Source organism: Anomaloglossus baeobatrachus, chromosome 2 (genome assembly GCF_048569485.1).
Source record: "Anomaloglossus baeobatrachus isolate aAnoBae1 chromosome 2, aAnoBae1.hap1, whole genome shotgun sequence".
NCBI lineage: Eukaryota > Metazoa > Chordata > Amphibia > Anura > Aromobatidae > Anomaloglossus > Anomaloglossus baeobatrachus.
In genome coordinates this window covers 202,569,657-202,583,866 of record NC_134354.1, presented here as the reverse complement: position 1 = coordinate 202,583,866, position 14,210 = coordinate 202,569,657, and the positions used below count along the sequence as shown (strand labels likewise).

The 14,210-nt window shown below is 46.2% G+C and overlaps 1 protein-coding gene across 1 annotated transcript in view; it reads right to left on the bottom strand.

The window, feature by feature from the left end:
• MOV10 (Mov10 RNA helicase) overlaps positions 1-14,210 on the bottom strand; it is a 153,247-nt gene that overhangs the window by 24,304 nt on the left and 114,733 nt on the right. Inside the window, exons 12-15 of the mRNA XM_075333616.1 lie at positions 11,305-11,408; positions 8,940-9,037; positions 8,317-8,418; positions 8,116-8,218 (exon numbers count right to left, since the gene is read on the bottom strand). Of these exons, the coding sequence (XP_075189731.1) occupies positions 8,116-8,218; positions 8,317-8,418; positions 8,940-9,037; positions 11,305-11,408 (407 nt within the window). The remainder of the gene's footprint in view (positions 1-8,115; positions 8,219-8,316; positions 8,419-8,939; positions 9,038-11,304; positions 11,409-14,210) is intronic.

Genomic DNA, 14,210 nt, shown 5'->3' with positions numbered 1-14,210 from the left:
TAGCATATCTCCAAGAGCCATCTAGAAGGCTACGAGGGAAGTGAGGCAGACACGGGGCCAGAGGAAAAGAGGACCCCTCTTGGCCTGAAACTGAATCAGGTCATGTCTAGGTGTTGGTGAAGACGGCTCGCTGTAGTGCCGAGTGTTTGGGTGGAGACACCTAGTGGTCTGAGTAATCAGGGCTCCCTGGAGGATTACGTTACGGAAAGAGGACAGAAGACAAACATTGGAACCTACAACCTGTCCAGAAGATTGAGCCCAATGACTGGGCCATCAGGATACTAGAAGTCCCTTGGAGAGACTGGTCCTCCGTGGAATCGATGATTGGATGCTCCGGTGTCTGGTTCTTAACTTAATCTGTTGACTGAGAAGGGACTGCGGAATCTGATCTCTATCTGAAAGAGAGCGAACGTAAGTAACGACCTATAGATTTGGATATGTACAGTACCTGGCCGGAACCCTAGTGGAGGGCGCAGCCAAGGCTGGTCTAAGCCAGAAAATAGGCGGATACCAAAAAATACTATGAACCACCCGAGGCGGGTGGCAGGAAGAAAAAAACGGACAACATACTGGTTAGCCGACAGAGTTGTACCCTGCTTACCTCTTTTGGAAACCAAAATGACTGCTGTTTCAAGAAACAACGGAGCCAACGTATGGTCAAGGGAGAAGAAATCTTACCTTGTGGCTACCTTATATGCATGTGCGAGGTAGGAGAAAGTCTCGAGTCACTGGGAAGTGACCAGAAGAGAGCTGCTGCTGAGCCGCGTCATGGGGTCCGTGCTTGCTGCCGGGAGTGAAGCACACGACCCTCCGGATAAATGGTCGCGTGTAGCCTTACCTCAAGGTTACTCCATACGTATGGATGCAGATCACTGGGAAGTGAGTAAATAGCTGGTGCAGGAAGGAAGGACAATGAACTGGTCCAAAGGACCCTGGCTTACCTCCTGGTCACCTGACTGGATGGTTTGAAGTAGGAGAGAGAGTCCTGGGTCACTGGGGGGCAACCTATTGACAGTTGCAACCGTGGCGCATCATGGGGTCCCTGCAAACCCAGTCCTCGCTTCAGTCGGAGATGAGGGAGAAAGCTGACCCACTAGGTGACTCAGTCTGTTCGACTCCCTGGGTCGAGAGTAGAGAAAACACATACCTGTTACGGTAACCAGCCTCTGGTGTGGAGAAACGCTAGCCCCTTGGGTAGCGGGCAGGATCATCGATCAGGAGTACTGGCACTGAATGTGACAGCTGTTCCCGTGCCGCCTCATGGAACAGAGATGGATGGAGTTCTCGCCTCGGTCAGAGATGAGCGGAAAAGCTGAACAAAGCACTTAAGCCAGTTGCTGTATCTGGCCTCTGGTTCGGAGAAGTGCTGATCCAAACGCTAATGGGCAGGCTCATCAAAACAATGTCAGGCTGTAGTATACAGGTGCATATAGAAATGCTGACACACAAGATAGAGATCACATGCAAGAAAACTGTAGCACACCGCATGGTGGGTAGGTGCGTAGAGATACACTGGAGAGTGAATGCTGACGCGGCTCATCAAATCCTTGTCACGCTCTAGTATACAGGTGCATATAGCCAACAGGTACACGAGATAGGGGGCTCATTCAAGAAAACACTAGCACACCGGATGGTGGGTAGGTACATAGAGGTACTCTGGATAGAGGGTACTGGCACCCTGGAAGGTGTACCGACATATAGAGACCTTGGCACACAAGCAAGTGAACAGACTTGTGGAACTGTCAATCTGGATGCTGCATGAAAAGGTCTATATACACAAAATTCCTTTTTTCTGCAGAAACAGACAGGTGCGATTAGAGACCTGACCCCCCAAACCGTGGGTGGGTTCACACAACACTGGTACGGTGGTGTAAACAGGTGCGTAAAGAAACACTGGCTCACTAGATAGAGAGCCGGCTCGAGAGGACACTGGTACACCAGAGTAAACAAATGCGCGTAAAAAAACGCCGGCCAACTGAATAGCGGGCAGGGTCCCGAAGGCATCTGTGTATTGGGGCAGACAGGCATGGCGCAGAGACTGTCACCTGGTTATTGGGGTACACAGACACTGGCACACTGGATAGTGGACAGGGACAGGAAAACGCTGGCGCGGAGATGTAGGCCAGTGCATAAAGACGCTGACACACTGGATAGTGGACAAGCGGGAGAAAGACGCTGGCACACAGGTGAAGGCCACGGGCACACAGGTGTAGACCATTGTAAGCGAAACACTGGCACACTGGGTAGCGGACAGACACATGGTATTACTGGCACACTGTATAGTAGACAGGAAAATGGAGACACTGGCACACTAGATAGTGAACAGGCTGAGGTTGAAAACAGTGGATGGGTCAATGACCCTGTGATAGGCGGGTATATGACCGCAGATAGGACATGAGGAACATTAACCCACAAATAGTGACCCTACGTGAGGAACGCTGACACACTAGGTAGTGGGACAGGAAAATAGGCAGGAGCACAAGGAAAAACACAGACGGTGGAAGTGGATAGGGCCCCAGTACACTGGAATACCCCTGGAAATGGTGTAGGAGAGTGACATCTTGCACCTGTAGAGGAAGGGGGGCTGTTAATATTCCAGGACTGAAGTCGCTCTATAACCATGCGCTGTATGTTAGAAGGGGGACAGCTCACTGCAAGTGAACTGCACCAGGAATCCGGTGTAGGTGCTCCTGGGTTTTGCGGTCTGCTGAGGGTTTTTTTTTTCTATAATCTTGCCGGGACCGGGAGTCTGAGGCGAGTGGTGCTGGGCAGCCTGGAGCGCTGACTGAGGGGGCCCTGGGACGCACTGGCTGTCTGCGGGGGGCGCTGAAGCTGCGGCGGTGGGCTTACTTGCCGAGCCGGGAGGCTGGAAGTGCGGGCCGGAGCAGCATTCCCCGGGAGATTCGGCGCCGGAAGAGACGTCAGGCGCCAGGAGAGGGGGGCGGCGGCGATTGCACAGGGGAGCCAAAAAAATTTGAAAAGCCCGCACGCGCGGGCTGAATTCCCGGCTGGGGGCGTGGTCAGGCGAGCGCACGAATGCAGAGGGCCGCAAAGAAGCCGGGGACAAAATGTTTACGGTAGGCCCCGGAGGAGACGTCAGGCCGTAAGGAAACCGGGGCCTAAATCTTTAAGGGTAGGCCGCCGGAGGAGACGCCGGGCCACAGGGGACGCCGGGCCGCAAGGAGCCGGGGCCTAGGTTTTAAGGGTAGGCCGCGGGGGGAGACGCTGGGCCACAATGGAGCTGGGGCCTAAATTTTAAGAGTAGGCCACCGGAGGGGACGCCGGGCCGCAGAGGAACCGGGGGCTAAGTTTCTAAGGGCAGGCCGCCGGAGGGGACGCCGGGCCGCAATGGAGCCAGGGGCTAAATTTCTAAGGACAGTCTTGAGAGTGTTAGGGGGGTAGGGTCCTGCCAGACAGACACGGAAGACAACGGAAGTGGCGGACGGACCCCACTTCTGTGCGACCGGTCTCTATGTGGGAGAGCAGGGTGAGCGATTACACCCTGTCGCCCGACGAGCTGTGTCTGAAAAACAAAAGGGAAAAACATTAATAAAACACAACAATACAAACCTGAAGGGCTGAGAGTAGCCCCTGCGTGTCCAACCTCCTCGGACACTAAGCAAAAACTGATCTCTCCAGCTCCAGTCAGTGGGTGTATACTACGAGGGAGGAGTTAACTTTTTTATTTGCATAGTGTCACCTCCTAGTCCCAGCAGCATACACCCATGGTTTCCTGTGTCCCCATGGTTTCCTGTGTCCCCCAATGAAGAGATAAATAATTTTTCTTTATCTCCCATCTGGCATGAACAAACATGATAAATCTCCTCCCCGGTCCCCCGGTGTCGCCAAAGTGCCCCCCCCTGATGCCCTCCCAGAAATCCAAGATGGCCGCACGCACAGCAGCGCGCCGGCCGCATTCACCCTACTCCTCTGATTTCTGTCGCATGTGCCATGACACATGCGACAGAAAACTCCTCCCCAGGCCCTGCCAGGTCACCCCCTATAACCCCACCGGTGTTCCCCGGTGTCCCACGGTACCTGTGCAGCGTTTATCCCCCCACGGCCCTCTCCTTCACAATAGACGCTGCCGCATGCACAGAGCGGCTGTCAACTCAGCTTGCTGTGTTCAGACACAGTGAGTGGTGGTTATGCATCTGTAAGCTAAATGGGCGGCATGGTGGCTCAGTGGTTAGCACTGCAGTCTTGCAGCGCTGAGGTCCTGGGTTCAATTCTCACCAAGGACACCATCTGCAAGGAGTTTGTATGTTCTCCCAGTGTTTGCGTGGGTTTCCTCCGGGTACTCCGGTTTCCTCCCACACTCCAAAGACATACAGCGCTATGGAATTAATAACGCTATATAAATGAATAAATTATTATTATTACTGCAATGCCCTGCTCATGAGGTAAGGAACATAATTGATCAGAAGAGCTATATACTACATTTCCAAATGGAGGGATTTGCTTTTATAGTTTCCCTGCTGAACGACTACCAAACATGAGAGTCCGTTATACGCCACAAGAAAACACATCTAAATAGCGAGCTCTGTTGTTAAGTATTCATTCAGCTGGATAACTGGACTTAAAGGGGTATTCCATCTCCAAGATCCTATCCCCAATATATAGTAGGTGGAATAGCAATAATATCAGCAAATACCAATATTTGGAAATGTAGAATAGTTCTCCTGATTAGGCATGCCCTTACCTCATGAGCAGGGCATTGCAGCTTTGGTAGCAACCATTACGACATGGACTCTGCTGCTGTGGACCCGGGGAGAGTGAGTGCAGATTCATTGCACCCACACTCCTCACATGAAGGGTCTGCACTCCTACAAAATGAGGGATACGTTCCCTGAGTGTCTCCCCCCCCATATTCTAGACGGTCCAGAGTCGTCGTGGGACCCCTTTATTTTTTTTCTTACAATAAATTGGTGAAAGAGGAAATGTTTTGGGGACTGTTTTTTCAAATAAATTTCTTTTGTCGATTTTTTTTGTTAGTACTGACAGTTTATGATGTTGGGTATCTAATAGACGCCAAGACATCACAAACTGCTGGGCTTGATCTCAGGTGACTTTACAACTAGTATCAACCCGATTTATTACCCCGTTTGCCACTGCACCAGGGCACGGGATGAGCTGGGGTGAAGCGCCAGGATTGGCACATCTAGTGGATGCGCCACGTCTGGGGTGCCTGTGGCCTGCTATTTTTCGGCTGTGAAGGCCCAATAACTATGGACCTTCCCACCCTGAGAATACCAGACCACAGCTGTCCGCTTTACCTTGGCTGGTGATCCAATTTGGGGGGGACCCTACTTTTTTTGTGTAATTATTAATATTTATAAAATAATTATAAAAAAAAGAGCCTGGGGGGACCTCCACATTGGATCCCCAACCACAGTAAAGCTGCCAGCTGTGGTTTTCAGGCTACAGCCGTCTGCTTTACCCTAGCTGGCTATCAAAAATGGGGAGACCAAACGTCATTTTTTTTTTTTTAACTATTTTTTTTAAATAGAAAAAATTAATGGGCTTCCCTGTATTTTGATTGCCAACCAAGGTAACAGCAGGCAGATGGGGGTGGCAACCCATAGCTGTCTGCTTTTTCTGCGCTAAGAATCAAAAATATCGCGGAGCGCTACATCATTTTTTTTTAAAGATTTATTTTTACAGCACTGTGATGTCCAGCAATCAAAATACAGGGAAGCCCATTTTGTTTTTAGTTATTTAAATAAATAATTAAAAAAAATATATATGGGCTCCCGCTGCATTTTTTGTATTGCTAGCTAAGGGTAATCCAAGCAGCTACTGGCTGCTAACCCCCACTGCTTGGTGTTACCTTCACTGGCAATGGAAAATCCAGGGAAGCATTTTTATTTTTTTTTGCCAAAAAACTACAAAAAAAGGACGCGAGCTTCGCCATATTTTTGTATGCTAGCCAGGTATAGCAGGCAGGTGCTGGAAGTGTTGGATACAGCGCCAGAAGATGGCACTTCTATGAAAGTGCCATTTTCTGAGGCGGCTGCGGACTGCAATTCGCAGCAGTGGGGCCCAGAAAGCTCAGGCCAACCTGTGCTGCGGATTCCAATCCCCAGCTGCCTAGTTGTACCTGGCTGGACACAAAAATGGGGTGAAGCCTACATCATTTGTTTTCTAATTATTTCATGAAATTAATGAAATAATAAAAAAAAGGGCTTCCCTTTATTTTTGGTTCCCAGCCGGGTACAAATAGGCAACTGGGGGTTGGAGGCAGCCGTACCTGCCTGCTGTACCTGGCTAGCATACAAAAATATGGCGAAGCCCACAATTTTTTCAGGGGACAAAAAACTTCTGCATACAGTCCTGGATGGAGTATGCTGAGCCTTGTAGTTCTGCAGCTGCTGTCTGTCTGTTTGGAGAAAAGCAGACAGCAGCTGCAGAACTACAAGGCTCAGCATACTCCATCCAGGACTGTATGCAGAAGTTTTTTGCCCACTAAAAAAATGACGTGGGCCTCGCCATATTTTTGTATGCTAGCCAGGTACAGCAGGCAGCCACGGGCTGCCTCCAACCCCCAGTTGCCTATTTGTACCCGGCTGGGAACCAAAAATATAGGGAAGCCCGTTTTTTTTAATTATTTCACTTATTTCATGAAATAATTAAAAAACAAATGACGTGGGCTTCGCCCCATTTTTGTGTCAAGCCAGGTACAACTAGGCAGCTGGGGATTGGAATCTGCAGCACAGGTTAGCCCGAGGTTTCTGGGCGCCTCTGCTGCGAATTGCAGTCCGCAGCCGTCCCAGAAAATGGCGCTTTCATAGAAGCGCCATCATCTGGCGCTGTATCCAACTCTTCCAACAGCCCTGAAGCCGGGTGGCTTGTTGGGTAATAATGAGTTAATACTAGCTTTGATTTACTAGCTAGTATTAAGCCAGAGATTCTTAATGTCAGGCACGTTTGACCCGGCCATTAAGAATCTCCAATAAAGGGTTAAAAAAAAAAAAAAAAAAAAAAAGACACCACACAGAGAAAAAATACTTTAATATAAATAAATACACAGACACATTAGAGACTCCATCTTTATTACACCCTGTCAGCCCTCCACGATCCATGGTCTTCTGTCTTTCTCGTTCAACAAATGCAGCTCTGCTCCATCACTGCTGCATGGGGGAAGACGCTGCTTCCCGTGCAGCCTTCACTCCGTGAGTGATCAGTGCTGCTGGCTGTTAGCGGTAACAGTGGTAACGCTGACAAACGCGTTACCATAGCAACGGTGCTCCGATCATGTAATTCCCGGAGCCGCGGTTAGCGGTGACGTCACCGCTAACTGCGTTGCTATGGCAACGGTGATTTCCGTTAATGACTGGCTGTGTCAGCTGGTCCCTAACGGAACAGGGAGTCGACCGTGTGCTAGAGCATGTCTCCGGTACACGGCGATACATAAATGTGCACCGTGTACCGGAGAGTACAATGACAGGACCTAGGACAGGACATGACGTCAAAGCCATGTGACCAGTCTGTAGCCAATGAGATAATAGCCACGTGACTGGTCACATGGCTATTTTGACGTCACGATAGGTCCTGCATCACTGCTGGCAGTGCTGGTCACCGGGAGGATTCAGCGATCATCGGATGGAATAGCGGCAGGAGACAGAGTGCAGGAGGGATCACGGGGACCGGTAAGTGTTATGGCAATGTTTATTAACTGTATGTGTACATTTATAATGCGTTTTTATGTGTTTGTGATTGCCTCCCATTAAATCCTATTGGTTCGAGTTCGGTTCGTCGAACTTAACTCGAACGAGACCTCTATTCGACGAACCGAACTCGAGCGGAACCACGGCCGGTTCGCTCATCTCTAACCGTGAGGTCCCTACCCATAGCATCATTGCTATGAGTAAGGACCTCACGGTCTGAAACGCGTAAGCGGTGTTTATTGGTACCAGTACCTTGTTTTATTTGGGGCCATGTTTTTTAAGAAATTTTGAAATAAAGAAAATTGATTTTTTTTATCTGGATGAGTGTTGGATCTCCTTCCACTATGAAGAAAATCTGCAACTTAAACTCAAATACTCATTGGGGGAACGTAACCTAAAGAGGAAAAAATATACAAGGGAAAAAAAGAAAAAGAATCTCAACACTGACCTGTAATTTTGCAGCAACTTGGTGACAAACTGAGCATCGTAAGACCCACTGGATTTTCCATAAAGTGGATTTTGAGTCATCAGTCTTTCAAGCAATGACAATTCTGTGTAACAAAATGTGAAAACACAACAACTTTTAAGTTACAGATTGCACACATTGGTAGGTTTGTGGAGAACAAATTAAGAATATAGGTGCGCTTACCCAATCCATGGCCAATGGAAAATGGTGACCTTAATATAGGGCCAAGCTGTTTTGGATCACCAGCCAGAACCAACTGACCTCCTTTCATCACATCCAGAATACCTAAAATTGAGAAAAGGTTTAAAGCACCACTGCAGCTGGAGTTTTTTTCAGCGCTGAAATGTCACTTTAAATTTAAGCCCCCTGCCATGTATTCCCCTTCCGATATGGTCACCTTTTCCAGATGCCTCTCCAATCCGGTGACACCATCTTATGACTAACTTCTGACATCATAAGCTCCCAATGCAGTTCTATGAGAACCAGAAAAAGGCTCTCATAGAGTTGTATTGAGTTGTGACCTCTGGCACACCATGAAACACTGGAGAGTCACAAATCACAGGTGACTGGCCAAAGCAACGGTGATGATGGGGGTCAGGGGACTTGAATCTAAAGCACCACTCTAGCAGTGCAATAAAAAAAAAAAAAAAGGAGTGGTATTTTACGTTTGAAACATTTGGCATTATTTTAGAGGCATACTCTACAAACGGTCACAAATTTTTCTAAAACATAAATTTTATAGTTTGAAACTATTTACGAGATACATACACATCTTGAAAACAGTTCACTGATTCACATTACAATACCTGCAATAGGTATTACACACTCCGGCTCCACTGCGTGGCCAGACTCATCAATAAACACATGGGAAAAGTGACCAGATGGGAATTGTGCAGACACAAGCCTGGAAAATAGAAGATAGATTGTGGATATCACCTCTTATTTCAGGTTTCCTTCTGCTACTTGTTAAAAGGAATCTGTGAAAATAAGCAGATCATGAACTTCGGCCCATTCTAGAAGATCCATAGACCCGCTATTTGTCAAGAAACTTCAAAAGTCCGGACAGGACCTCCATAGTGAGATGCAGTGCATGTAAATATGTATATTTTCTAAAGACAATCCACTCTACAAACCTTTTGAAAACGCAAAAAATTACATTTTTAGATAATGCATTCACATTTTAAGCCAAAAAACTAGTAAAACAAAAAGGTATTCTAAAAAAAAACAAAAAAACACACAAACACACAACTCTTCAATCTAGCAGTCCATGTGGAGGCCTCTATAACCTCTTCCCGACACTGGTACTGGGTATGTCATGGATCATGTCGGATTAATTCCTGCCCATGGCAGGCAGGAATTAATCCGACACGATCCACGACATACCCAGCTGGCAGCGATCGCTACACATGTCAGCTGATTTGAACAGCTGACATGTGTGGCTATCAAGCATGAGTGGATTTGCTACACACTCGTGCCTGTTAACCTCTTACAGCGCACTGTGAAAATGTCACAATGCGATGTAACAGCGGGCCGCATTAAGTATTCACTTACCCGGTTCCATCGGAAGTCACGTGATGTGATCAAGTGGATCCAATAGTTGCCATGGTAGCACAGGGTGATGCAATGACTCCTGTAGCTATCAGAAGTCAGTTCCTCTTACAACCGGTAGAGCGCAGTGTGTGAAAAGAGAGCTGCTTTTGTGCAGATCACAGCAATATTGCTCTGATCTACAAGAAAAAATGAGCGATCAGACAACTGATCCTTCTAGTCCCCTAGAGGTACTAGTAAAATTAAAAAAAAAAAAGTTAAAAAAAGTTTTAAAAAAATAAAACAAATCAAAAAACTAAGTTCAAATCAATTCCCATTTCGCCCTATTAAAGATTAAAGGATTAAAAAAAAAAAAAATCAATACATACATATGTGGTATTGCCACATTCAAAATGCCCAATCAAAATATAAAATCACTTAATCTGATCGGTAAACGGCTTAGCAGCAAAATAATTCCTAACACCAAAATTATATTTTTTGGTCGCTACGAATTTAGCGCAAACTGCGATAACAGTCGATCAAAACGTAGCATCTGCGCAAAAATGGTGCTGTTAAAAACGTCAGTTCAAGATAGAAATATAGACCATCACTGAGCCATAGATCACGAAAAATGAGAACACTACGGAATACGGAAAATGGCGCAAACGTCTGAATTTTTTTTAACCCCCTAGATAAAAGTAAACCTATACATGTTTGGTATCTACGAACTCTTAAGCTGAGGCATCACACAGACATCAGTTTTACCATATAGACAACACTGAATAAACTCCCTTTTTTTTTTCTTCCAATTTTTTTGCGCTTGGAATTTTTTTGCAGTTTTCCAGTACACTATATGGTAAAACTTATGGTTTCATTTAAAAGTACAACTCATCCTGCAAAAAAATAAGTCCTTATATGGCAAGATTGACAGAAAAATAAAAAAAAACAAAACGCCCGGGGGGGGGGGGGGGGGGGGGGTGAAGGGATTAATAAGAGACAATGAAATAAAGATTTATTATTTGTTGACACAATGCTGATGAGGATTAATGACCGATAAGCCACTGGGTAAATATTTGCTTTGATCCTGGCTTAAATTGTACTTTAGACCCAAATAAAAACCTACCTGGTATGTTACAAAAAGTCTCTCTCTAACCTTTGGAGTAAACTGGACATACACGGGCAAGAAAGTTTAATACATCTGCAATGGCCAATAGCGACCATAGACTGGCAATCATTTGCCACTATCAGCAAGCGTATTATAGTTTGCATTTCTTTATTTTTTTTACAAATATGTTGTTTGTTTGGCAGTTTAGTCTGGAATGGTACAAGTAGGGGCGTTTGCACATATATTACATTCTTATGAACGATTGACTGGCTACATTTTGCATAAACATACGATTATGCGTATGGCCAGCCTTACTGTGTTTCCAAAGCCGACTTACACAATTTTTTATATTTGTTATTTGTATGAATGCAGAAAAGGACTGAAAATCAATATTTAGAAAATTACTAAACGTTTTACAGGTATTGTCTCATTAGGGCCATTAGTTGCGGCAGTAATAGCTGATCATTATTCAATAGACCAGCAGTAATTATTAAAAATATGCAATATCAAGTTGCGTTCTGCTATAATGTGTGCCATACCTTCCAGCACTGACAAGAGTTGTGATGATAATTCGGTATTCCATAAGCTTCTCTTTATTAGGGTATTCATACGTCTCAGTTCTGGGATTCCAGTTGCAACAAGACTGTGGGAAAACAAAATTTTTAAAAAATAAAACTAGGCAATTTCTTTCTTCACAGATAATAGGATATATTTTGGTGACCTTTTAATAGTGTAGCGCCCCTGAGCCATTCAGGGCACTACAGGGAACTGCATCCTCACGGGGATGCAGGACCTACCTTCTGGGACCTGGAACACCAGTGCCAGTAACACCTGCACACACCTAAATTCCCAGTTGCCACTCACACCAGGGCTCAAAGGGTTAGTCAGATAAGGGGAGGGCCACCCAGTGGGCAGAGCGAACCCAGGGACTAGACTACATGGTGGCAGGGGGCAAGCCAGTCTGTTGGAGTCGTAGCAGAGAGCACAATTTGAGGTGCAGGAGGAAGTGTGCCTGGAGCTGGGTCTGTGTAACGGTGACCCAGGGACATGGGAGTCAGGGTGCCAGTATAGGAGCAAACGAGTACCTCTGGAACAGAGAAGGTCGCCAGGGACAGTACAAAAGAGCACTACTGGAACTTGGGCACGCACGGGGCATAGGGCCCTAGGTCACGCGACAGTTTCATACGGCCTGCCAAGTCTTGCACAGTGAGGATCATCCATGGGCCCTCACTGACCTACAAATCTGGGGGCATCCGCAGTAAAGCAAGGATTGGGGTTCCGACACATATCTCCCCACAGGAATTACATTGCCAGCCGAACGGACAGACCGCTGTGACACAGCTCGGGGACCCCCAAAGTTTCAAGCTTCGGAGTCTCAACTACACTGAGAGTGCCGGGGACAGAGCAACAGTCACTAAACTGGCACTGGAAATAGAGGGACCTGAACCAGCCGTCCAAGGGTTAAAAGTGAGTAAGGACTGTTCATTACAACCCCGGTGTGGTCTCCATTATAAAGTGTACAAGCTCCCATCCCACACATCTCCCAGGCTCAGCCCTACCTGTGGAGGGCCTTCCATCACAGCTACCACCAGCCCTGGGAGTACCCATATCAGCACAATCATAACCGCAACCCGCAGGTGGCGTCACATGAACATTAACTCTTATCTCCCCTGTAAATACTCCCTTTATAAAAAGCACCCAGGGCACGGGACCGGGCAACGGCCACCACAGTGACATCTCCAATTGTATATACTGCCCAGGACAGAGTAACCCATTCCCTGGGCGACACAATAGTATGTCATGTAATGTGTGAGTAGGACAAGCAATCAAGGCAATACCAAATGAAATACCAAAGGTCTACAGCATTGTATAGGCGAGGCTTTGCTTGATGACAAAAAAATTGTTAGCTAGAAGGCATTTATTAATCTTGCACGAAGATTATGGTCACAAAGGAAATTAACAGACGAATAATACAGTTTTATAGTTCCCAGGGAAAGGTGATCAGTGTAAAACAAAAAAAAAAAAAAAAATCCACTCATAATAAAAAGATGGTTTATCTATAAAGCAATTCCAGTAATATAGGCTCTCACAGGCGGCAAGGTAAAGATGCCTGGCCCTTGCTGAAGAATAGAAATCAGCAAACCAGAGGTTGAAAGTTCGTACCAAAACACAGACTTTACAAAAATAAGACTTTAGATGCTTTACATATGAACACCACTCGTGTGAGCATTGCGGTGTTCGGGTACACTCAATGCTCCGCCCAGTACGAGCCGCTTGCAGTGTGTGAACAGCTCGCACTGAGGGTAACAAAGCTATTGGATGTAGTGTGCTCCAAAAAAAATAATAAATAAATAACTAAATCAATCATCATGCAATACAGTCACTTCACAATGAAAATAAATAAAAGTGTTCAGGTTAAGCTACTCCAGTTAACAGCTCTAACCCACATCTGTCTTTGTCCCCACTGAGGTTGACAGTCTAATTTTCCAATTTTATGCACACCAGGACCAATTTATATTTAGGAATGTAGTAGCATCACCAGAGAAAACCCACGAAACACCGTGAAAAAAAAAAAAAAATACAGTCAACAAGCTTCTACTTCATTAGACTCAAACCCAGATCTTAAGTGCTACAAACAGGCCTGCACAGCCCACCGAAGGATGTTGTGTGGCCCTCAGAGAACCGATAGGCTCCAGCTTCCACTTTCCTATATTCAACTGTAAACGTGTCTGTCAGAAGAGAATACAGTCAAGTAGTTTAGTACCGGACTAGGGCAGAGCATAGAAGCGTTAGTCATCCCCAGCCCCAACATGCAGATCCAGAATGAGGTCATTACACCATGCTGTGACCTCATCACACCGCTGTCTCCGGTGCTGCAGCGCAGAGGAGGCAAGGGCGCACTTGAAACATTAGGTGCACCAGGAGGAGCTGAAGATTGAACATCCTATTGTAGGAGGAGCAGAAGGGGAGGTTGCTGTTATTCTGATGCCACATTATGGAGCAACAAGGGAGAAGATTGTGAAAGAAGCATACAGTCCCTGACAGACGTTCTGTGGCTTATCCAGGTTATGTAAATAAAAGCTTATAACCTGACTTTAAAAATTCATCCATTGGATTCATAAATTACTCCTTTGAAAGCTGAAACCCTCCCAAATTTGGTTTAGATTATGAAAATAAAGTTGCTTCAAAGCTGAAATATTGATCATTTAATGAACACAGAAAGATCAGATTTTAGCAAGACAAAAGTTTAGTCGCCTTGTCATATAATGCACCCAATCCTAGTTTACATCCTCACCTGTGCTCACAAAATGATCGGTTAATTAGTGGGTGTGTATAAAAAGAAACCTAGCACCCCAGACCTTCACTTGAACTACAACTTGACCTCAGACAACATGCCAAAAATCTACCCTGCAACCAAAGCCTTGATTATCAAGAGGCTGAATAC